The sequence below is a fragment of the Juglans regia genome, chromosome 4, assembly GCF_001411555.2.
Source record: "Juglans regia cultivar Chandler chromosome 4, Walnut 2.0, whole genome shotgun sequence".
Classification (NCBI taxonomy): domain Eukaryota; kingdom Viridiplantae; phylum Streptophyta; class Magnoliopsida; order Fagales; family Juglandaceae; genus Juglans; species Juglans regia.
In genome coordinates this window covers 16806745-16831317 of record NC_049904.1, presented here as the reverse complement: position 1 = coordinate 16831317, position 24573 = coordinate 16806745, and the positions used below count along the sequence as shown (strand labels likewise).

Sequence of the window (24573 nt, the reverse complement as noted above, 5' to 3'; positions counted from 1 at the left end):
TCCCTCTCCTGCTAAATAAGCTAATAGTGGATACATGTTAGAAATTACCTAGCCTAAATTCATATTAAAATGAAAAATAATTTGTACAGCCCTGTACAGGCTCTTTAAGAAAAAAGATAAACTAAATACAGCTTTTCACCATGGTATTCACATCCTATCGAAAGGTTGACCCATGATCAATCTAGGATTAGAAATTGTTTGCATAAACTAAAGCTCTAAGCTCAAGATAAGAACACAAAGACTACACCATGATTTATTGAAGGGGTAAACACAGCTTGTACCTTCTAACCAATACATGTTCTGTAGCATGCACCATAAACTATCAAAATCGATACATTGTATCATAATGTGACACGTGCTTAACCGTCAAATCTTAAAGGAGAGTGGTATTTAACAGTTGGCAATATATATAGAATTGAATATGCAAGTTTTGACTAGAGGGTGAAGTGTAATTTATTCTTTGTCAAACCAGCATATTTTGATAATCAGTGTATTTTATCAAAATACATATTCTTCCGACACTTTTTAAAGATGATAATCAGTGTAGAGAGGCACCGCAATCAGATACTACAGAATCATATTAACAGAAATAATAGGATTAAGAAGCTTGCTAATTCTACGTGTAATAGAAAGAAATAAACCGTTAGGATCAAGTCTGGTGCATTTTACATATTTTATATCCGTACCAATTATCTTTTCATCTTCTGTAAGCGGTATAGAGTTCCACAGTATCTTTTGCAACAAGCCAGCACACGAAAGAATCACTGACAAGAACAATATTTTTTGAATATCTTTTGCAGTAAAGCAGTTGCAGGAACTCCCTTGTCAGCTATTATGGTGCCTTTCTGATTCTTTCAGAAAGAAATTCAAGGCCAGCAAAGCTGCCCCAACGGCAGGCTCTACCTGAGTCAAATTGTTTTGTTAAAGAAAATCTTAGAAGAAAAAGAAACAGCATGCAGCAATTACTTAGTTTTAAGCATCCACAAGGTCCACAAGATAAAAATACGTCTATTACTTTTAGGTATGTACAGTTTTTCTTTTTGTGAAAACTACTACGGACTAAGTAAGATCATAAATCTACTCCAGATTTTCAGTGTCAACAACAAACTAGCAGTTTATTCTGTTCTAAAGCTACTCAAACTCTATAGAGAAATTACAAAATTAGTAAGTGAAATTGCTACCTCAAACTGGTGTGAGATACCACCAAAACAGCGATAGACTCATAGCAAGGAATGATGACGATGATGTTGAAAAACAGTGGGGTGGAAGGAACCCCTCCCCCATCCTGCAGCCTCTTGCCTGTACCACCAGGGTGGAGGAAGAAACCCCTCCTTCCTCCAGTACAAATACCTTGGGACCTCCATAGAGTGGGGGCAGGGGCCCACCCAGCTGCACAGCCCATCTGTGTAGTGGGGGGAGCAAGATCAGGGAAGGTTTGCCTCACCTTGTGTTGTGTTTTCTTTTTTGGGACAAATGTAATCCCACGAGTTGTTCAGTACCATAGTGGCATGCATGCCAGCGCTTTGACTAGGATTCTAGACAGAAATACGACGAAATGACCATTTTTAAAATGCATAAGAGTGAGGGTGTGTGATTTTCACAAACATATCTACTTTTCGGAGAGAACCTTTGTGAGACCCAAAAAATTAGTGTTTTATTTTTTATTTATTTATTTTTATTCTCTTCTTTAAGGGAATTTTGAGCCCAATTGGATGATTGTGGATAAATTTCATGTTGTGGGTGTTGTGGGCTGAATTTAGGCTTGAAAGAGAGGAGAAATTGGGCCCAGCCCGTGGGCTAGCTAGGAGCCCAGCCTTTCCTCCAAAACGACGCTGTTTAGTGGTCTGGGAAGTGAAATTTTTCCCTCCCCTGGAACGACGCTGTTTTGGAGCTAAGGGTAAAAACCATAATTTCCTTCTCCCTCCCCAGTGCCGCACCCTTCCTCTTCTTTCTTTCCTTTTTTCTCTTTTTCTTCTTCTTCCTTCCTCCTCCCATGGCCAATGACCTGCTATGCCGTCCCCGTCACCAGCTAGCCAGCCTTCGCCAAGCGTGCATCGAGCACGGGCCACCACCACCTCTTTTTCCCCCAATATGAGCGCCCCTTCTCTGGTCCTCTCCCACTCCATCTGCTCCCGAGCTTGCATCGGCCATGGAGAAGCCTTGTTGCCACTGCGAGCCTCTCGTCGCACGCCACGCATGTGTTGCTAGCGAAGCTTGTGCCGCCCCGCACCCCCAATCGTAGCTGCAGCTGCGTTTGCCGAGACCCACCCCTCAGCCTATAAATAGGCCGAGCTTCTTCTCCCTCAAATCATCCCTCAAACGATCTCTCCTTCCATCAAATTGAGTTCTAGCATCTCCCTCACCCTCAGATCTACTTCTCGAAACCTCTAGGATTAGTTTTGCGCTCGCACCGCCGTGAGCAGCCACTCCCAGCTGTGTTTTGGTGGCTGCGTGACCACCTCTGGGTGCTCCACTTCCCTTTCCCGCCATCCCCTTCCCTAGCTTCCACCTCAACCCGTGAGTTAGAGCCACCTCAATCACTGCCCTGCCTTGCTTCGCCACACCTCGCCGTGGAAACCCTCTCCTCCACCCACTAGCACCTCCAGGTCTACCACCCCTTTGAGAGAAATCCCACTGGTAGCCCTCTGTCCCACCAGATCTGCCTCTGCCACCTTACTCCGCCGTTACCCCACCGTCACTCCGCCACTCTTGGCACCACCTCAGTAAGCCTTTTGCCCCTTGTTTTGTGTTTTAATTTTCAGACTGCATTCAGATTTAGGTGGGGTTTGAATAGTGAGATGAGATGAGATAGTTTTAGATGAAAGTTGAAAATTAAATAAAATATTTTTAGAATATTTTTTTTAAAATTATTGTTGTTTTGAGATTTGGAAAAGTTAAATTATTTTTTGTGTTTTATGTGGGAATTTGTGAAAATTGTAATGATAAGATGAGATGGGTTGAGATGATTTTGATATCCAAATTGAGCCTTATCCTAACTGTCTTTGTCTGTCCGCGTAGCGGCGAGCGCACTCATTCAATTGTGGGACACCATAAACCATCATGCGCGATCATCCAGAATATTTACCTTCGGCATAGTAAGTAACTCTCCAGCGCGACCCTTGAATTTCTAATGTGAAATTATTGCTAACTTTGTTGCAATTTGGTTGTATTTGAGAAAGGCTTTGGGCCCGAGGAAGTGTTGGGAATATTTGACGTAGGTGTTGTCAGAATTTGGGCCGAGGGCTGGATGGAGGATTGGAAACGCATGTAGTTGGGGTTTGTGAAACTATGGATTTATGACTGTTGTGTTGTGGTGTGTGACTGTTGTGTGCTATGCCATGCCATAAATAAACTGCCTGTCATACATCTGCATATTAATGTTGTTGATATCTACCATGATTTATTCAACTGTGCCATGTTATATGCTATGATGATAAAATTGAAAACTAAGTTTTCATGTCTTGGTAATATTTTTATGGGTGCGTGTATCACGACCCCAAGTCAAGATGGGGTATTATCTCGGTGGAGCTCCTCTGGTCACTTGGGAGCGTAATAAACTGACTGACGTCCACTGGGTTGTCGTTGGGAGACGGTAACGCTCTCATGCCGACTCTGTCTCTTCGCTGGCGGGGGCTACAGGTTGCTGGGTCACATACGCGCCAGGTGTGGAGCTGGACATCGCTCGTTACGAAGTCACATGCACGATCGTTACCCGTAGTGTGACGAAGGGAGCCAGAGTGTGCACATGGTCCATAGGGGAGATCATTATACATGCGTAATAAATGGATGTGTTTTTGGGTACAAAGAGGTTTTTGGCGTGAGTGATTCTAATAAATGCATTTTGGGGATGGTCGTAAAAATATATATTTTTGGGGTTTTTTTGCTTCCATGACTGTTGTGCATTGTTTGTTTGTATAATTTCATGCTTGAATCTCTTGGTTGTCGCTCTGCTGATTTATTTACTGAGATTGCGAAATCTAATGTGGTATTTCTACCTATGATTCTGTTTCATGGAATCGTAAACTTTGATGCAGAGGAGGCGTATGAGTAGGAGAGACCAGCTCCCCTTGAGGAGTGATGGCTTGGGACTTTACCCGTTATTTGTTGTTGGACCTTTGTATTCATTTCCTTTATTTCAGCCGGATGATTGTATTAACCTCTTGAAGGACTTTGTTTCGGGTTGCATCGTTTTAAAACTTTCTGGTACTTAGTTTTTTGACTGCCCTATATTTTTTTCCGCTGTGTTATCTATGCTATACACATTTTGCATGGTTGCACACACTTGCACATGGCGATGGGGTGTATGATCCATGTGGTCATCATCTCGGTGCACGATTTCCACCAAATCACACCTGGGGGGGAGGTCGAGAGAGCCCCTAAGAGTTGGTTCAAGTGGTAAAGGCATTGGACTTGCGAGTATGCTCCTCCCAGGTCTAAGGTTCAAATCTCGTGCAAACAATCTCTAGGGGTCATCTGACTGGGAGATTTTCCCCTTGAATTACCCGAGGTGCACTTGCAGGAAACTCCTTGCTGAGGTCATGTGCACCCCTGAGATTAGTCGGGATGTAGTTCCCAAACACCCGGTGTCAATCAAAAAAAAAATCTTCCATCAAGCACCTGGGAATTCTGTCCTCTAATCCCAAGTGACTGGAGACTTGTTTCTGATCACCGGATCTATTATTCTAAACATAAAATTGAAGCTTCTTCTAAGTTTTGGATGAAGTTTGTACTCTTATTAATAAAACATCTAGTTCGCAAAGTACTTTTTAGTGTCTGTGTGTACATGTAGAGAGAGAGACTTTGACCAGATTACCAATTGATACTTTAGCAATGATTTCATGAGTGGATAAAAAGGAGGAATGCTAACCTTCGGTCTAATTGGATAAGCCTCCGGGTATTGTTTACGAATGCAATTGATAACTTCTTTTCCTATATCCCAACTTTTGTTAGCTTCAAGCACGCCACCAACCATCACAATAGGGAAAGAACCATTTCCGTCTGCACTCAAAAATCAACATACATCTTAAAATGGTTAGGGACCAAGGAAGTAGTGGGAAAAATTTAAATATAGGTATAAATAGAAAAGTATTTATAAAGCATGCGTATCATTTTCCTTTTTTTTTTTTCGTTGGGGGGCGGTTCATGTGCTTTTTTTTTATAGGTAATGAAGAAGTTTTATTCATAAGAGAAGGAAAAGCCCAAGTACACAGGAACGATAAAACTTTAATTGCCTTTTTCATGTGCTTTTATGCTCATATATACATACATCAATGCATAAGTATGCATAAATTAAACTGCATGTAATTATATACCATAGCATCCCAGTAATTAAAAGAAAATTTAAACCTGATGGGACTCAGGTAATTTAATTATCAGATAAATCATTTTATCTGACAATTAAACCTTTTTTAATAGACAGATAAGTTGAGCACCTTCACCACACAAGCCAAGTCTTTGAGCAACAGCTTTGACACACACAGCCAGTTCCTGGACCGCTTCAACCAGTATCTTATTTGCAATTTGATCACCTCCTTCAGCGCAAGACACCACTTCTGGAACAAGTGCTGCAATGCGTGCCCAAGATGGATCGGCATAAGTCCACCTAAATCCAATGAAAAAAAAACATTAAATCAATGGCAAAACTTCATATGCTGAATGAATCCATCCTGTGATATTCAATGAGCTATAAAACAAACCAGTTAGCCCATGTGGCTATCATTTCCTAAAGAGAGCTGAAGTCCTTTGCTTCGGATGAAATAAGGCTTCATATTTTTTTGATAAATCAATTGAGCTAAATGATGAAGCATTGTGATACTTTGGACACACTGATAAAAGACGTTAACAACTATTCAGCAGACCACCTGGCCTTCTTTCATTTTTTAACTGTTAGATTGAGAACAAAATTTGTATCCAATTAAAGTAATACAGAAAATAACTACATTGAGTAGCAAAATCCTCCTCTCTCCAGAGAAACCCCTATCAAGGAAACGTAGGACATATCTACAGAAGAAAGAAATGATAAGCCTAGTGTAGTGACAATTTCTTCATATCAAGGGAATCCCATTTTCTTAAAAGAAAAAATCCTCGCAATAATAAATTCCAATACATGATACAACACAACAAATGGTCTCTCTCCATTCTCTTCCAAGCTGAAGCCCCCAAAAGACAACCCATCTCCTTTTCTCAATTTTTTTTTTTTTCCACCAGAGAGGGAGGAGTCTCAGTTTCCTCTTCCCCCGTCCTCATGTTTATAAGTTTTCTTCCCCTGTTCTTTGCATTTTTTTCTCCTCTAGGTCAGTTCCAGCCTGATCTATTGCCTTCTAGTGATCTACTCATGCATGCTGCCCCATTCAACCCCCCAACCACCGATCACTCAATTCCTCCAAGATGCACTGCAAAACAACCAATGCATGAGGCTCGTGTTGGCTTCACATGCACTACCATTGAAACCACTGCAAATCTGACCCACCTCACCCCAACACTGCCAACGAATTGTCCACCTGCATGGCATGACAATAGTGAGAGAGTATCTTTTACCACCAACAACTCGTATTGACCGAAGCTAGCTGTCCATCTATGTTAATGTTTTTCCTAACTAAAGATTCTGAGAAAGAGGAACTAGGTCTCTCCAAAGTCCAGTCCAGAGCAACGAAATAAAACCCTTAGGTTGATGAACCCTAAACCCAAGCAAGTGAGAATCATGTGATTTGAAAATTTAATTAGCAATTATGAGCACATATGACAACCATTGCAAAGAGTTTCAAGAGAGATACCCTATCAGTTCATCAGGAGAAGAAAGGCCAAGAGCCTTCAAAATACTATCTGTAAGCATCGTCTGTTGACCACGACCATCATGAGCCTTCACTACTGCCGTTAATGCCTGAGCAGCAATCCCATAGCCACTACAAGTTATCACATATCATCATCCATCAAATTTGTGAAAATATCAATATATGAAAATTTGAATAGAATCTGCAACAACAATAATGCTTCAGCAGAATCTTTATCCAATGTATGGGGCTCCTTAAACACAAAATTTTGACAATTTAATTTTTGTTGATAGAGTAATGACTAATGAGCACTCAATGATTGCCTATAGGCTTATTGAAAACTATTCAAAATGAAAACAACATTATTGTTTTCCAGAACCTAGTTTCTTCAGATCATTTTCAAATCGTGGTATTAATACACCGCCAAAACTTCCAGTTACTTATGAAAATTATGTGTACAGATTAAATAAATAACACATCCTCATCATGGACAGCAATGAACTAAAGCAGATGAAGATTATTTAAACACATACCTTCCCCAATCACCTAAAACAGGTCCTGCACCTGCAGCTCGTGCTTCTCTACCATCTTTGGAAACACCATAAGAAATGCATCCTGTACCGGCAATTAAAACACATCCATGAAGCTTTCCCATGGTCCCACTTGCCAGAGCTGCTAGGGCATCATTGTGAACATATAGCTTTACATGGCTAGGGAATATATCCCTGAGTGTACAAGATTCAAAACCAGTTTCCCAGTCATCAGGTACCAATACAAGTAATAAGAAGAAAATATACAAGACTCACCCATATAAAATGGGACAAAATTTAGGTGCATTTAACAGTGCAGGCAAGAATGCATGAGTGTCTCAAAGCAACAATATAGTGGGAAAAAGGGCAAAAGAACACTAAGCATCAAAGAATAGAAAAATCTGGGGACCCTTCTACTAGCCAGATCTCAAAGAGCATTGGTCATCAAGGCATTGCAACAGCATTATTCTCACATAGGTAAAAACTTGTCTTCTTTATCTGTATAGAAGATGTCCTATCTTATTCTATACCTCAATATTTGATATGTACAATAAAATATAAAACAGAAAGAAACGTAAGCAAAACAACTATTCAGCATTTTTCATTGTCAAAATAGAGCTCCATATATTTATGATGTTGAAAGAAATACTATTAATGACTATTCCGGCATTTCCCAAATTTAGCCAAAACTTTCATAGAAATCTTTTAAACTACTTTTTCATTTATGATATACCTCATTGCTCCATCTGCTGATACAATTGTAAACATCAGACAAACAATAACCTTTGTTTCTGAACCCAGTAAGAGGAAACTTTAGAGAAACTATAAAGGTTTTTTTGTGAACCTAATAAGGAGTATCTGGACGCATCTATAAAGGACAAGTTGAATCAACTGAGTTGAAATAAATAATTGATATCCTTCTGTGAAATATTTTTAATACTAAATGTTGCATTTGCATGGACTTTGGGTTCCTCGTCATTAAAAAAAATCTTTAATGCTCCACCTTTCAAAGTGAGCATGGGAAAGACAGGCAGCTCTTAAGAAAACCATACCCTTGGTCTAGAATATAAGACACCATCTCAAGCAACCAATAGGAAAGTGATACAGGAATGCCAAAACCCTAAAAACCCACTTTCACTTTGAATTAAATCTTCAGTTCCCTACATTCAGATTACAAAGTTCTTTGACGTCATCTATACAAGGAATTTGTTCTCTCTTTTACATTCGTTTATATCTATACATATAGGCCTCGTTTTTTTTCAGGAAACTTCTTAACTCATCTCATCTAATCATTACAATTTTTCCAAATTCCAATACAAAATAAAATAAACAATTCAACTTTTTCAAATTCCAAAACAAAAATAATATTAAAAAAATATATTCTAATAATATTTTATTCAACTTTTTAACTTTAATCTCAACTCATCTCATCTCATCTACGAAAATAAACGAGGTCATAGTCTCTTTGTTTGATAAGTATCTTTCAAAGGAACAATGAGGTTTCGCTCTTTCGGTAAGTCACTCACACAAATGCAAAACAATCACTTTCCATGGAGAAGATTCTAGAGAAAACAAGGCACCCCCCAAAGTGGGGTTCTTTGCTTGGATAGCTTCTCTGAGTAAGATTTTGACTATGGATAATTTATAGAAACACAGGGTGATTATAGTGGATTGGTGTTGTATGTGCAGAAAAAGTGGGAAGACTGTGGATCATCTTCTACCACATTGTGAGGTTGATAGAGTGTTATGGGAAGATATATTCAAACGATTAGAGCTAGCCTAGGTTATGTCTGCCACTGCGGTTGAGCTTCTAGCTAGTTGGAAAAATCTTGGCGGTGTTCCACAAATCATAGTTGTGTGGAAGATGGTTCCTATTTGTTAGAACCTTGTTTTTATGGGTCAAAGCTGTTGATTTCAACAGCCTTGATTTTCATGATTTTCTTGTTTCTATTTCTTCTTTCTAGATAGGTGTCACCTCTTGCATACCATCTTGTATACTTTTTTTTATGTCGGGGAACCTCTCCAAGGCAAGGCCCTTCGGATCCACCACTGCAGAATAAACCCCGGTTCCGTGTACCGCACCCTCGAAAGTTTCCATACACAGAACTGGTTAAATCGCTAGCTTTTCACCAGTGGTGTGGCCCCAAATGATTGTTTGCATCCATGAGATGTTGAACCTTGGACCTTGAAGGGAGTGATACCTCAAGACCAAGGCCTTCACCACTTAGGCCAACCCCTGCAGAGTACTTCGGCTATGCCTATTCTTATTAATACAATTGTTTACTTGTAAAAATAAATAAATAAATAAATTAAGAGGAACAATGAGGTGCAGAAGCAGTAGAAGTAGGAGGCTCAAAAGCATACAGAAAGGTTGTAATCCTATGAGTCTATAGGTTTAGGAAAGCATTTTCCTAGCCTATGGCCCAATGTAATTCATACTAGAATCATGGAAGCATAGCCATTGGTTGAAAAAAGCAACAGCTTCCTTGTTAAAAATGGAATTCAAGAAATTTTAAATTTGCAATAAAGGATCAATTAGGCATCAAATCTCAACTTTGAACACATAGCAGAATTCTTTTTTTCTTTTGGATATGTAACATATAGCAGAGAGTTAAAATATAACTTTACAGAATAAAAAAAGGCCAAAATAATATTCAGAACAATATACCTTAGCCACTTTAGTATTCTTTCCTGATCCCTTGGATGGTTAACACCAGAAACACCTAAACAAACAGCACGAACAGCAGACCAAGTTGAACCCGATTTACAGAGGGTTTCAGCCATAACCTGTTCCAATGTATTTTTGGAAGCAGTCTCTGTAAAATCAGTAGATGAAGAAAAATTAAAAACTGTCAAACGTGAGAACAATTATCGATTTTTTCTCCATCATTTGAGAAAATAAAGATGAATGGGTTTCCATTGTTTTGTGCTTTTTTTGTTTGTTTGCATTTCCATAGTTATAGCATGACCTGAAGAATTTAGTGAACACTATTGAAGAAATTTACTGAGTTTGTGTTATATTGTTGACTCGTACATTCTGCTACAAACGCCATGCTGATGAAATAGGATTTCTTAACTTGGACCTTGCATAACATGATTACACATGCACTCATCTGATTTAAGTAAACCAGGATTACTGATAAAGAAAAGAACTTATAATCAAGACATGGAACAGAAAAGTGGTTCTGGAGCTTATATGGCCAAGATTTTTTTGATAGGTAATCAAGAAAATTTTATTCATAGAAGTAGGCTAAGCCCAAGTACAGCTTATATGGCCAAGATATGATTACAACAACAATGAGGTTGACCAAGCTTTATGCACGACCATAAAACAAGCTTAGGTGAAATGACAAAGGAAAATTTGATAACCAGTAAAGAGAGGAAGAAAAGCTTAACAGCTTTTTTTTTTTTTTTTTTTTTATAAGTAAGATGGAATTTTATTCAACGAATGTAATAGGCGAAGCCCATGTACACTGGAAGTATACAAAAGAAACACATAATTACATTCTAAAAAGAGGAAAAAGAAAACAGAAAATCATGAGCTGAAGCTCCATTAAGCACTATTGCAGAAAACCATTGAAATAAAGAAAATACAAAGAAGATCCAGATTTCCTCCATAGTGTGCAACTTATTATTAAAGCATCGCTCATTCCTTTCCCACCAAATACACCACATAAGACACAAAGGGACCATCTTCCACACAGCAGCCACTTGAAGAGAACTTTGAGATCCCAGCCAGCACACAAGTAAATCCACTACATTCATAGGCATCACCCAAAACAGCCCAACTCTACTGAAAACACCATCCCACAATGCCTTTGCCACCTCGTAGTGCAGAAGTAAATGGTCCACAGATTTGCCATGTTTCTTACACATGAAACACCACTCCATAACAACAAAACCACGCTCTCTCAAATTATCGATCATCAAAATGTTTCCAAGTGATGCCGTCCATATGAAAAAAGCGACTTTGGAAAGCACATGAGACCTCCAAATATGCTTCCAAGGAAAAGGAGAACAATGTTGAACAGTCAACACCTTATAATAAGACAGTACCGAAAAAATTTTACTACCCGTATGCTTCCATAACATTTTGTCCCTCTCATTACCCCCAAACCTCAGGGAATATAAGAACTGAAATTTTGAGACCAAGATGAGATTGCACATGGAGATGGCTATTCATGCACACAAAAAAAGCCAAGACCTATAATGAGACTCATGATAAGGAGGATGTGGTAATGGCTGAGAGCATTACTAGACTAGTTACGGCAAAAGAAAATGGGCTTAGACTATGAGAAAAGGCATGGGAGCCTATTGAATTTGGTTAAAACAGACAACCAGATATCTAGTCTCTAAATTTCCAAGAATCAGAAAATGAAGTTGTAGGACTTTTTTTGATGAGATTCTTGAGGAAATTTAAAAAATGTTTGGGAAATCAAACATTAATGGGTAATTTGAACAGGGACACTATCAGGCCAACAAAAAGAAATTAACTCTTTTCTTGAACAGAAACCAGTGCTTTAGGTTTACACAGGGAAACATCAACACTTTGGCTAGATCCATTGGCTCAGAACTCGCCAACTATTTATAAAGATAAAAATTTTAGGTAGACCATGATTTTTTTTAATGCCCTGAAACCTCAACAAGGCAGGATCCGTCGGATCCATTCCAGAGAATAAAGCTCTAATACACGACCTCCTGTAATCCAGGAGAACTCCTAATGCATAATTGAAGCCGGACTGTGTGAGTCAACACCTCATCCAAGCCCGCTATTTGACTGCTAGGCTGCACCCTAATGGGTCTAAACTAAGAAATATATTGGGACGATTACGGAGGCATAAATCAGGGAAAGCAAATCTACGTGAAAAATAAAAAGGGGTTAAGAAACATGGCCAAATTAGCAAATTATTAATATATTAAACAATTCACTTGACTATGCGAATGAAATAGTACATCAGTGCAGATTTGATCGAATTCTGTTCGAGATTAAAAGGCTTAAAAAAATTCAGGTACTCCAAAGTCACACAACAATTGGAAATTTTAAAACACTTCACTTTTGGGCTTCAAATATAAGACACAAGTACAGAAGCTTAACACCAAGGAGAGAAGTAAAGATTTCCAGAAGAACTAACCCAAAAAGCAGTTCCAAAAGAGAGAGAGTTCCATAACAAGTCAAACTTTTCAAAAATACAGATGGAAGACATTCTGTTTGGCTCTCAAGAAAGACGAGGAAAACAATTTTTTTATTCTGTACAAAAAAAGAAGAAGAAGAAGTTAAAAGCAGGTACCTCCGACGCTATTGTGGTTGGAGCAACCGGCGACGGCCCGTGCGAGAACGGGGGGAGGGTCTGCGAGGCCGTGGTCAGAAAAGGGAAGCAATGGCATGCACACACAGACAGTGGAAGTGGTTCCACCGTCCAAACCCAATACGACGTCAGAGACACGTCCGTTTTCATGTGCTACTTCTGCTTCTGCTTCTTCCTTTTCGAAGGCCTCTACTTCTCCGTTTCTCTGTCTACTGTTCTTCATGGAAACCAACGCTCAGGAAGACAGAGACCTTACTTTAACGTGGAAACTATAAAAAAGACGGCTTCTTCCGAGTATTTATACTATTAATATGGGTTTTACTGTGCATACTATTCCCTCTCACATTCACCGCTTATAATTTTGGAAAAGGCAAGATCTGAGAATTCTGGGATCTGCCAAGTGTATTTTATTTTGTGATTAAGAAAAATTTTTTTAATAATTTTTTTTTAATTTGAAAAATATTTTTTAATAATATTTTAAATTTATTTTATTTCTTTTAAAATATTAAAAAATTTATATAAAAAATAACTTTAAAAAAATATATGTAAAACAATACTACATCCCAGCGGGAGCCTCTAATGGGAGCTGTAGTATTATCCTATAATTTTTTACACTCAGTATTTATAATTTTTTTTATAAGATGTGAAGTATTTTTTATAAGATATTAAATATTTTTTATAGGATATGAAATGTTTTTTCATAAAATGTAAAATATGAAAAAGTAAATAATCACTGATAAAATTGTTTTTTCTATTAATGTAGCATAAAAAATGCTTTTTAGTTGAATTTTGAACTGTTGTACTTGTGATTTCTTAAACAACAATTTTTTTATATTAGTATAGGATGTCGAAGAATAACGTCCCAATTAATTTTAGATTACATAGACTCTCGATAAGAAATTTTTAACAAGTGCAGATAAAATTTCTCAATATTAGTTTATGAATTTTTGCTTTGCTTCTTTTTATATTTTATGTATTTTATCTTTCAAAATAATTATGTATTTTAATTTTAGTTTATTGTTTAATATTTGTAATTTTTCAGATTTGTTTTACAATTTATAATTTTTAGTATTTTGTGCTGATTGTGTATATATGTTAGGTGCCATTTTATGATTGGTGGTGAGATGACATGTATTTACCATGTCAGCGTATTCTGTTATTGGTTTAACAACTTAAATAGAGGGACCTTTTCATATATAAAAAAGAAAGGAGGGACCTTTTTGAAAGGCACCTAACCGATCAATTTAAAATTTCCCAAATCAAAATATCAGAAAAAAACAAAAAATAAAATTTCAAGGACCCGAACAAAAATTTTTCCTCAAAAGAATTGATAGTCAAAGAAACTAGGGCTATAAATTTGTTTTTGTGTTGGATTCGAGTTTTTAATCGAACTTGTATAATATATGAATCAATTTTAATTCATCCCATTTAATTAATCGAGTCGAATTCTTCAATTCTTATTCGCTAAGTTTATGCTGAATTTCATATCGTGTCAGTTAATTTTGTAATGAAATATGTTAACCCTAAATGTCGTTTATGAAGTAATTGTAATCCGATCAATTCAATTAAACAAGTTATATCACTCAATCCAAACACGCTAATTTCATTTCAAATTACCATTTCTCTATATTGAGAGTTTAATTGTTTTTATTCTTTGATGGATAATGCTAGGTTACCCACCAAATATGTCAACTAAATGTGTACACTAGGGGTGATAAACAGTTCGGTCGGACTGAACAGACCGACCAGACCAAGATTAGACCGGTTCAGTCCGGTCCATATTTTAGAGGACCAAAAATTTTCGGTCCGGTCCACGGTCCAGGATTTTTCCGAACCAGACAGAATGAAAAATATAAAAAAATAAAATATTTAATATATATTTTATATATAATAATTGTATAATTAACAATATAAAATTTTAAATATATTATTAATACTTGTTAATATTCTATAAATTAACAATATTTTATATATTATTTTTCATCTAACCTATCACTATTAACAATATAAAATTTTAAATATGTTATTAACACTTGTTAATATTCTATGAATTAACTAATATATAATATCAATTAGCTAATTATATAGTAATTATATAAATTAATAATATAATTTTCATCTAATTTATTATCATTGACCATATAAAATATTTTTTTATTGAGTTTGTTACATAATCCACATTAATAAGTCACTTAATTTAATTTAGTATTTTAAATAATTTTTTTATTAATTATTTAAAAAATAAAAAAATTAGGCCGGACTGATTGGAGCTATCGGTTCGGTCCGGTCCTTTTGGGTTTTCAGTCCGGTCCGGTCTGGAAAAATGATGGACCGAAAATATTCAGTCTATCGCCGGACCGGACCATTTGCACCCCTAGTGCACACTAGTACAAATGAATTTTTTTATTTTTGTTTTCTTTTTCTTTAACCATTTTTTAAACATCCTTAACCATTAAAAAAATAAAAAATATATAAATTCATTAATAGCCACTTACTTAATTAATAAGAAAAAATAAAATAAAATGAGTGAGCACATTTGGTAGGTATATTTGGTAGTCATACTATTATTTTCCTTTTAGCTAAGCCCAAAACCTCACTATTTTTTTTTTTTAATAAACTTCACTTTCATTAATCAAACTCAGCCATTACATGACTTATCTTTTAACAATAGACTGGAAATAAATTTTGGATATCTTTCAATCTATACTTGCTCAGCTTCCATCTTCACAGCAGCTTTTACTAAGGCATGTGCCACAGAATTACCTTCCCTACGAGTGAATTGAACTTTCCAATGTTCTTTGCATAAAAATGATCTTTTGATAGCTTCAATGATATGTCCAAACCAAGCCATATTTTCCTCCTTGCTGTTAACAGCTTGCACCATTGACAGTGCATCTCCTTCCAGAATGACATGGTTAAATCCCAAATCATAGCAATATTCCATAGCTTTCCATAAAACTAAACATTCTGCCAAGTCTGACTGGATAACACTAGCCTTTTGATCACATATTACTGCCAACACCTCTCCCTCCCCATTTCTGATAACAATCTCTACTAGTAGGGCTACTGAATTTGTTTTCAAAAACAAATTCATTTCTTCTTAATCATATCCTCCTCATTGTTGTGGCTATCCATTCCAATTCTGTAGTAGCTAATCTCTTTATCAACTTTCCCCATATCTTCAGAAAATCAGTCTCTTCAATACCCCATTTCTAAACTGGACTAGCTACATCAACTAATATATCATTAGCAGCAGGACAATTCCACATTACATGAACCACATTTTCTTCCTCACTTTGGCATATTGGACAATACGGGTTATCTACAATTCTCTTAGGCTTGTTGCTTATAGAGTGGCCTTGCCGGACTATTTTGGTGGTATGTTCTTAAGTCTGTTCTTAATTGAATCTTATTCCTGTCTTAATCTTAATGTTGACCTTGCCAATTTCGAGGACGAAATTTTATTTAAGGGGGAAGAATGTAACACCCCATATTTTAGTGTATTTTTATTGAAAGAATTATTTTTATGGATTCAAAAATTTATTCTCTTATTTTAAAATTGTTGGATTTTTTTTAGTGGGTTTATTATATGATTTTTAATTTTGTGAAAATTATTTTGAAGTGCTTTCTTATTATTAATTATTGTTATGCGTTTAAAATCTCTTTATTCTAAATTAATTACTGTGAGATTTAATTATTTTAATATCACTTTACCATTACGTTTAAATTATTTTATTTAATTTGCTGTTTTAAAATTTTTTCCGTTGGATCATTTTTGTGACCCAAGATGTGAAGATTGGACCTCATTTCTTTCCCTACATTTTTCTTTTCCTCTTTTCTTTTCTTTTTTTTTTCTTCTTCTTTTCTTTTTCTTTCTTCTTCTTCCTTCCCCTCCCGCGCGACCCAACCCCCCCTCTCTCCCGTGCGTTTTCGTTCTTCTCTCAGCCGCCGCGCCGCCGTGGCCGACACCGCCCAGCCCATTAGCTCCCCCACCAGCCAGTGACCACTCCCTGTCAATCCCAGCCTCCCTTGCGCCGCCGTGAGCCCCCACGCACGGCTTAAAGCCGTGGCACCCTTTGAGTTCCAGCGCCGCCGTCGCGCCACCTCCGGCCACCATTTCTTCACCACATCATCATCGATCTCCTAGCAACCCATTGGACCCAACCCCACCTCCGATCCATCACCGGTGAAGCACATTCATCAACATTTCCGTTTTGGATATTTTTGGTCTTCAACCACCCCTTGTGCCGCCACCCACGGCCAACCTTCACCACCATTAGTTTCACCGACATCCCTAGGCCCTACCCTATCATTTTTGGGTCTTCGTTTGTCTCTGTTGAAAAGTGGGTATCTGTGACCCTCGGCCACAGTGTATTTTACACTGTTCTGCAACTGTTTTTCCACTTCTTGCAGCTTTTTGATCCTTCGGAAATTGCTTTATAGCGCTGTAAGTATTTTCCAAAGAATTCTTATGAATTTAATGTATTTTTGCACTAACACATTACACTGTATTTGAACTGTTGATTAGCTTTGCTGGACTGAGTCCGAGGAATACGGAGGTCGGATGGTTTGGTGAATGAAGTTGTTTGGTTGGATTTGATTGGGTTGGTTATTGATGGTTGTTGATTAGTGTCGGTACATGTACATTTCATGATTTCATGTATGATCATATTTGTAAAGGAAAACTGGGTTTTTCGTGTATTGCATTCATGTTCATGTGTTTATTGAAAACTGGGTTTTCATGTGAAATGATTTGTTGGGTGCGTGTGTATCACGAACCCCAAGCCGAGATGGGGTATTATCTCGGTGAAGCTCCTCTGGTCACTCGGGAGCGTAATATACTGAGTGACGTCCCCTGGATTGTCGCCGGGCAACAATGGGATCGGACGAGAGAGCCGTACCGACTCTGTGGTCCTTCTGCTGGCGGGGACTAGAGGATGCTTGGCTACGTACGCGCTGGGTGTGGAATTAGGCATCGCTCGTTGTGTAGTGGATGTTTGGCTACGTACGCGCTGGGCACGGAACTGGGCATCGCTACGAAACCAGGACGTGCGGGTGGTCCTTAGGGGAGACCATGGTGCATAGGGTAATAACTGATTAATTGGCTATTTTCTCAGAAAATAGTGTGTGTTGGATTTTGTGTAAATCATTTTCTGGGAAAATGTTTTACGGATATTTTGGGTCAAATGAGATTTTGGCGTGTGTTGGAAAATAATCATTTTAGGGAAAAATGATGTTTTGAGAATAATGCATATTTTTATCATATGCATACATGTTGGTTGCATTAATGCATTTTATTCCTGAGGATTGCTTGGTTTATACTTACCTGCGGTACCATTTTGTGGTAACGCAGATTTTGATGCAGATGAGGAGGATGAGGGTGAGCCTGAGGAGACGGCTCCGCTCGAGGAGTGATCTAGGATCACTGGCTTAGTTATCTTATTTTATTGTATTGTATTTTAATTTTGGATGACTGTATAACTACTTTTTAAACATTTTTATTGATATTTAAATTGTATTTAAATTCTGGTACTTAGTAGACTTAATTATCCACTGCGTTGTTATTGTATACTGTCACATGTACACACATTTGGCACTTTCGTTGGGATGCATGACCGTGTTGTCATCATTCCGACGTCTCGATTCCTGTGTTTCCTTACATGGGAGTCGGGGGCGCCACAGTTGTTGACCCAAAACAAATTCTAAAATAGATGAGTCTTTAAAGTACTTTTCTTTGAAGATCTTTGATGCCATCGAATTAGGGAATTGAAGAAACCTCCATCCTTGTTTTGCTAACAAGGCTGAATTAAAACTATCTAAGTCTCTGAACCCCATTTCACCCCTTGACTTATGCATCCCCATTCTTTCCTAACTTCTCCATTGCACTCTATTTTCTTTCTGTTGATTACCCCACCAGAATTTTGATAGCATAATATTTATGTCTTTGCATAGAGCTCTTGGTAGCTTAAACACAATCATTGTGTAAGTATGTATAGCTTGCAACACAGCCTTTATCAAGATTTCTTTACCTACTTAAGATAAAACAAAGAATTATTCTAGTTGTTAATCTTGATCCCAACTCTTTCTTTTATATTTCTGAGAGTATGATATTTTGATTTCCCTACCACAGCTGGGAGGCCTAGTTATTTTTCATATCTTTCACTCATTGTTGCTCTTGCCACTTCCATAATAGTTTGCTTTGCCTCCTCTCTTGTATTAGAACTAAAGAATATAGAGGCTTTATTCTTATTTAGAAACTGCCTAGAAGCCTTTTCATATTTTTTAAGAATACCTAGTAGCTTATACCACTCATGAATTCTCGATCTTCCAAACAAAACACAGTCATCAACAAAAAGTAAGTGATTAATTATGGTTCCTCCTCTACACACAGTAACTCCTCTTGTATTCCCAGTCATATCTGAAGCATTAAGTAGTGCACTTAGCCCTTCTGCACACAAAATGAAAAGGTAGGGAGAAAGTGGATCTCCCTGCCTTAAGCCTCTAAAAGGATAAAATCTCTCTCCAGGTCTTCATTCAATAGGACAGAATAGGAAACTGAAGTAATACAACTGATAATCAACTTGATCGACTTACCACAGAAATCCAATTTCTTCATCATAGCTTCCAAAAAAGATCATTCGATATGATCATAGGCCTTTGACATATCAAGTTTAAGAGCCAAACTACCTGTTGATCCTTTTTGCCTTGTTTTCATGGAGTGCAAAACTTCAAAAGCCACTATTATATTGTCGGTTATAAGTCTTCCTAGTATGAATACACTTTGTGTAGGAGATATGATCACTAACAGCACCTGTTTAAGCCTATTTGCTATCACTTTTGAAATGATTTTGTATAACACATTACATAAACTAATAGGCCTAAACTCACTCACTAGCCTTGGCATTTTCACCTTAGGTATAAGTACAATATAAGTGTAGTTTACAGAGGAATTCATTACATTTCCATTTAAAAAAGACACGACGGCTTTGCTTACCTCATCACCAACTAAACTCCAATGGTTTTGATAAAAATAAGCTCCAAATTCATCTGGTCCAGGTGCTTTCAAAGGGGTCATATGCTTTATAGTTGCTTCCACTTCATCTATAGTAAATTCCTTTGAAATAGTATTATTCATTGCATCCGTGACCCTTGGCTCCACTGTCCTAATGCATTCTTCAATATCCTCTGGAAGAGGATTTGCTGATAAGTATATGCCTTCAAAGTAACTCTTACAGGCCTGCCCAATCTCAACTGGGTTAGAAGTTATTCTGTTTTGATTATCACAAATCTGTTTGATTGTGTTCTTCTTCCTTCTCTGATTAGCATAAGCATGAAAATATTTTGTATTTCTATCCCCTTACTAAAACCAATTTCTTTTTGCTCTTTGTCTCCACTTTAAATCTTCTTGTTCAAGCATGACTCCCACCTCTTTTTGTAATTTACTGATCTCTTTAGTATTTTGGCTATTCTCCTTAGATTGCATTTGTTGTAATTGTCTTGTCTTTTCCTGAATCTGCTTTCCTCTATCAACTGCTGTCTTTTTGCACCACTTGATTAAAACTCCCTTGCATTTACTCATTATACTTTGAACCTTTGCTATTGGCTCCCTTTCAATTATTCTTTTCTTCCATTCCATCCCAATCACTTTCTCACAATCCTCTTCCGATGCCCAACTTGCTTCATATTTAAAACCTTTACTATTCCTTTGACTGCTTACATCTAAGTTGTTGAAGTAAAGAATAATTGGTTTATGATATGATGTTCTTGCTGCCATAACTTCCACCCACATTTCTCTGTATGTATCAAACCATAATAGATTTGCAACCACCCTATCAAGCCTTTCTTCTGTAAAAGTGTTGTCACCATGATTATTACTCTATGTATACTTATCTCCCCTCCATCCCAAATCGTGTAGATTGCCCTTCTCTAATGTTGTTATGAAATTATCCATCAATTGCTCTGGTCTCTGCCTTCCTCCAAACTTTTCATCATTAGACACAATCTCATTGAAGTCTCCCACTACACGCCAAGCCTCCTACTTTGTTGGTGCTAGATAATCCATAAGATTCCAAGCTTCCCTTCTTTTGCTCATCTCAGGTTGCCCATAGAATCCCGTAAAAAGCTACTTTCTGTTAACATCAACATCCTCTACCCATGCATTGATGTGTATCTAAGAGTAATTGTGAATATCTACATTCAAGTCAGACTTCCATAGAAGGGCCAAACCAACCCCTTTTCCTATTGGGTCTACTATTAAGCATCCATCATAACATAACCTTCTCTTCAAATGTTCTAACTTAGTTGTTGTAATTTTAGTCTCCATGACAGATACTAAAGAGGGTTTCTTCTCTTTTACTAGCAATTAAAGGTCATGAACTGTCCAAAGGTTTCTAAGCCATTAAGAAAAAATAAAAATATATGAGTGGGCACATTTGATGGGCATATTTGATAGTCATACTATTATTTTCCTTTCAGCTAAAGCCCAAAACCACACCAATTGATCTTTACTTAGATACTTGCCAAATTAAATAAGAAAAAAGGGATATGCTCTTTATAATCAATATGTTTGTGTGTGTGTGTGTGTGTGTGTGTGTGTGAGGGGATTTTTCATTATAAATTTTGAATGAAAAATAATCCTTAAATCTTGATATGGTCATTTCATCATGATTAGTGCTACATGTATTTATAATTTTAATTACAATTGACCCATTTTATCAGTTTTCTTTTTTAAATTCAAATTTCATAATTTCCAGTATATTAATACGTGACACGTCAGCACGTATTTTTTTTTATAAATAAAAATTGTAAGTACAAATAGTATTTTCCTTTCACATCATTCCTTTTTAGGAAAAAAACACTTTTCAAGAAAAATTCTTCATTCCTTTGCTTAGATACTAACAAAAGGCTACTCCACTAAAATCTTTTAGAGAAAGTCACTTTTTATCGAAATTTAATATTCGGTGATCAAACTTCAGATTGGAGAAGAATATGGCTCTTTTAAGTTAATATATGTGTGAACCCCGAACCTAGCTCATTTAATTAAAAAAAAAAAAAGTGGAGGGGTGAATGGACTATCGCCCAGGAGGGCCGAGCCATACTCCTAGAAGCCTCTGAATGAAAAATACTTAAGCTCGTAGTTAGGAATTAAGAAGGCCGAGGCATTAGAAAGGGTCCCTGGCCCCATCCCCCAAAGAAGCCCAGAAGGCCCTTTCAGGGACAATCTTATCCCGATAAAGCATCAAAGATCAAGATCAACTTGGGAAATCGGGACAGCGCATAAACAGACATGCCCTTACCCAGATAATCTACGAGAAGCCATGCTGCATTAAATAATCATTACCAAAGTCACTGTGGCAGGTACATCATTGACAGGGACAACAGTAAGAGATTGGCCGCATTAAATGATCAAATAAAGGATCGCTAGGATAATCCGACGAGAGATCCTATCCCTGATAGGATCCTAGATAGAGGCCACACATCACCACCTGCCTCATACGAACACAACCGAAGGCACTGGGGGAGACAACCGAATTAAATGCACAGGCATGGCACACCTGAACAGAGGATGAATGCCCTTGGCATGGGTGGAACATAGACCCTAATTGATTCAAATGCTTTTCCCTCCTAAGCTCCTTGTAAACTATACAAACTTTATCATTGGAGATACCCCGGGACTCTCAGCCCCACCCTAGCTTTTGATGGCAAGTTCTAGGTAGGCGTAGCCGGGGTTACGAAAAATGCCCCTAACATTTTGGTGTTGTCTTTGGGATCGTTAATTTCCTGTATTTTGACGTGAGTTTCATATGTCATGCCTACGACAACACGCTCTTGGGTAGTCTGCTATCGGGAAGTTGACCGGTGTTCGCACAGAAAGCAGGATGGAAGTGAGATTTGCAAGAATGGAGGAAAGGATCAATTGCATGACTTTAGAAAACAAAGCTTTTAGGCGGAAGGACGAAGGACCATTGCGCCAAGCTAGGCAAAAAGGAACAAAGCAGAATCACAAAACACGACTAGGGCCAACCTCGGTGATGAGGAAAAAGGAAAGATGTACTAGGACCTACGTCACCTCATGGATAAGTATGAGAAGATGGCTAGGAAAATCAGCACACCTTCCTCTGTGATAACGACTTGCCATATAGTGTCGAAATAATGACGGTACCCCTGTCGTTGAAGTTCAAAGTTTTGCAGATAAAGCTATACGACGGGTCTAGAGACCCCATTGAACACCTGGAAACTTTCAAAACTCACATGACTCTCTATGGATTTTCTAGGGAGATCGCTTGCCAAGCTTTTCCCATAACCTTGAGGGGATGGCGAGGGGATGGTTCGGAGCCTTGCACCTAGGCTCGATCGATACTTTTGAAGAACTCGCTAGGCTACCCTTAATGTAGCTTATGGCAAGCAAGAGGAGGCGGCCAACAACGTAACTCCTAACTATCAAATAGTAGGAGGACGAGAGTTTGAAGACAAGCTTACAGCCTTCATGTGATCTATTAGATCAACTTTATAATATAAATAAATTTACAATCTAACGTATTACATGAAGTCATGTCACTTCGTGGATTTACTTTTATATAATCATTTTGTGTCTAAAGTATTTCTCTTAATTAAATAAGTTAGACTGCTCAATCATACGCGAGACACAAATTGTGTAAAATATTATTGCAAACATACAAATCGTTGAAAGAGAGTGGCATTAGGCACAAACAGCTGTTTTCCAAGAAAGAGCCTCTTGACTTAAACACATTGATTTTGACACAATGGACTCTTTCTTCCCCCATCAATGCCATCATCATCATCTCGCCCTCATAATCTCATCAAAATTTTATACATTATCTTTTAATTATCCTGACTCATGACAAATAGTAAATATTTAATCTCCAGTAAAATAAAATATCATGTAGACATGCCCTTAGGTCTTTGAGGCTCTGAGGCTCTTCTTTGTAAATTTAAACTACGTAAGGTCAAAGAGAGGGTCAGTCCATTGCCTTTGTGTTCTCCTTGTGACAGTGACCCACTTCCTCGTGGTTATTCATCCTGAAATGAGCTGGGCTTATCTCCACATCACATCATTGAAGGCAGTTTTTCCTGATCAAGATAAAATATTAAATATCATTGAGAGTGTTGAAACAATGGTTCTTAAAGCAATTTGACATGTATTCAAATCTGAATATGCATTCAATCTTCTTAGATTATTAGTATTGACACAATACTATAAGGAAGTGCTCATAGGCCGTTTGAAAACTGAAAACTGATGTGGATATATAAGGTAGGAGACTTTTGATGGTGGGATGCGTGGTCATCAATGATGGCTGGATGCCAACAGATTTGGCAATCAATCACTGTAAACTAGAAGGAAAGGTGCGTGAGGAAAAATGTGAGAGGAATGGAGAAAAAAAGGAGATAAGTGAATAGGGGAGGAGAGGAGGAAAAAGGTCGGCCGGCATGGTTACTGTTGAAGCTTGATAGGGGCATGCCCCTTCGAGGGAGAGGCAGTCAATGGTTTTGGATGTATGGATTTGTGCATAAGAGTTTAGACTTGGTCTTTAAATTTTAAATATCTTGTTTAGATCATATATTAAAATTTGAGCTAGATTTACACTAAAACCAAACAAATCATGTTGGTATAAAATTCAAATCCAAATCCTTGTATCCAAACACAGTGCTAGGATATTCTGCACTAAAAACACTTGCCTTCGTTTTCATGATCCCCATCCAAGTAATACAACGTACAATTGTGAAGTACGCAAATGCCACACAATCGTTTTGAAAAAATATAAGATCCATTATTAAAAAATTAATTTTTTTTATGTGAATTTCGTATTTACTCATTTTTTTCAAGAAGATTATGCGACGCTTGCACACTCCACGACTGCAAATATAATTTGTATAGTAAAAACTGGACAATTATAACCAAATTAGTTGTTTTCGTATAATGATAAACGAAATTATCAGAGTTCCACA

General features: G+C 37.4%; 1 protein-coding gene across 1 annotated transcript; it reads right to left on the bottom strand.

Annotated features, from left to right (window-relative positions):
* Positions 1-583: 583 nt before the first annotated feature.
* On the bottom strand, positions 584-12879 carry LOC108981971 (N-acetyl-D-glucosamine kinase-like). Its single transcript, XM_018953233.2, has 7 exons — positions 12589-12879; positions 9969-10116; positions 7304-7495; positions 6774-6902; positions 5433-5602; positions 4868-4998; positions 584-903 (listed from the first exon to the last, which is right to left on the bottom strand). The coding sequence occupies exons 1-7, from the start codon at positions 12827-12829 to the stop codon at positions 826-828; spliced, it is 1089 nt and encodes a 362-aa protein (XP_018808778.1). The 5' UTR covers positions 12830-12879; the 3' UTR covers positions 584-825.
* Positions 12880-24573: the final 11694 nt, after the last annotated feature.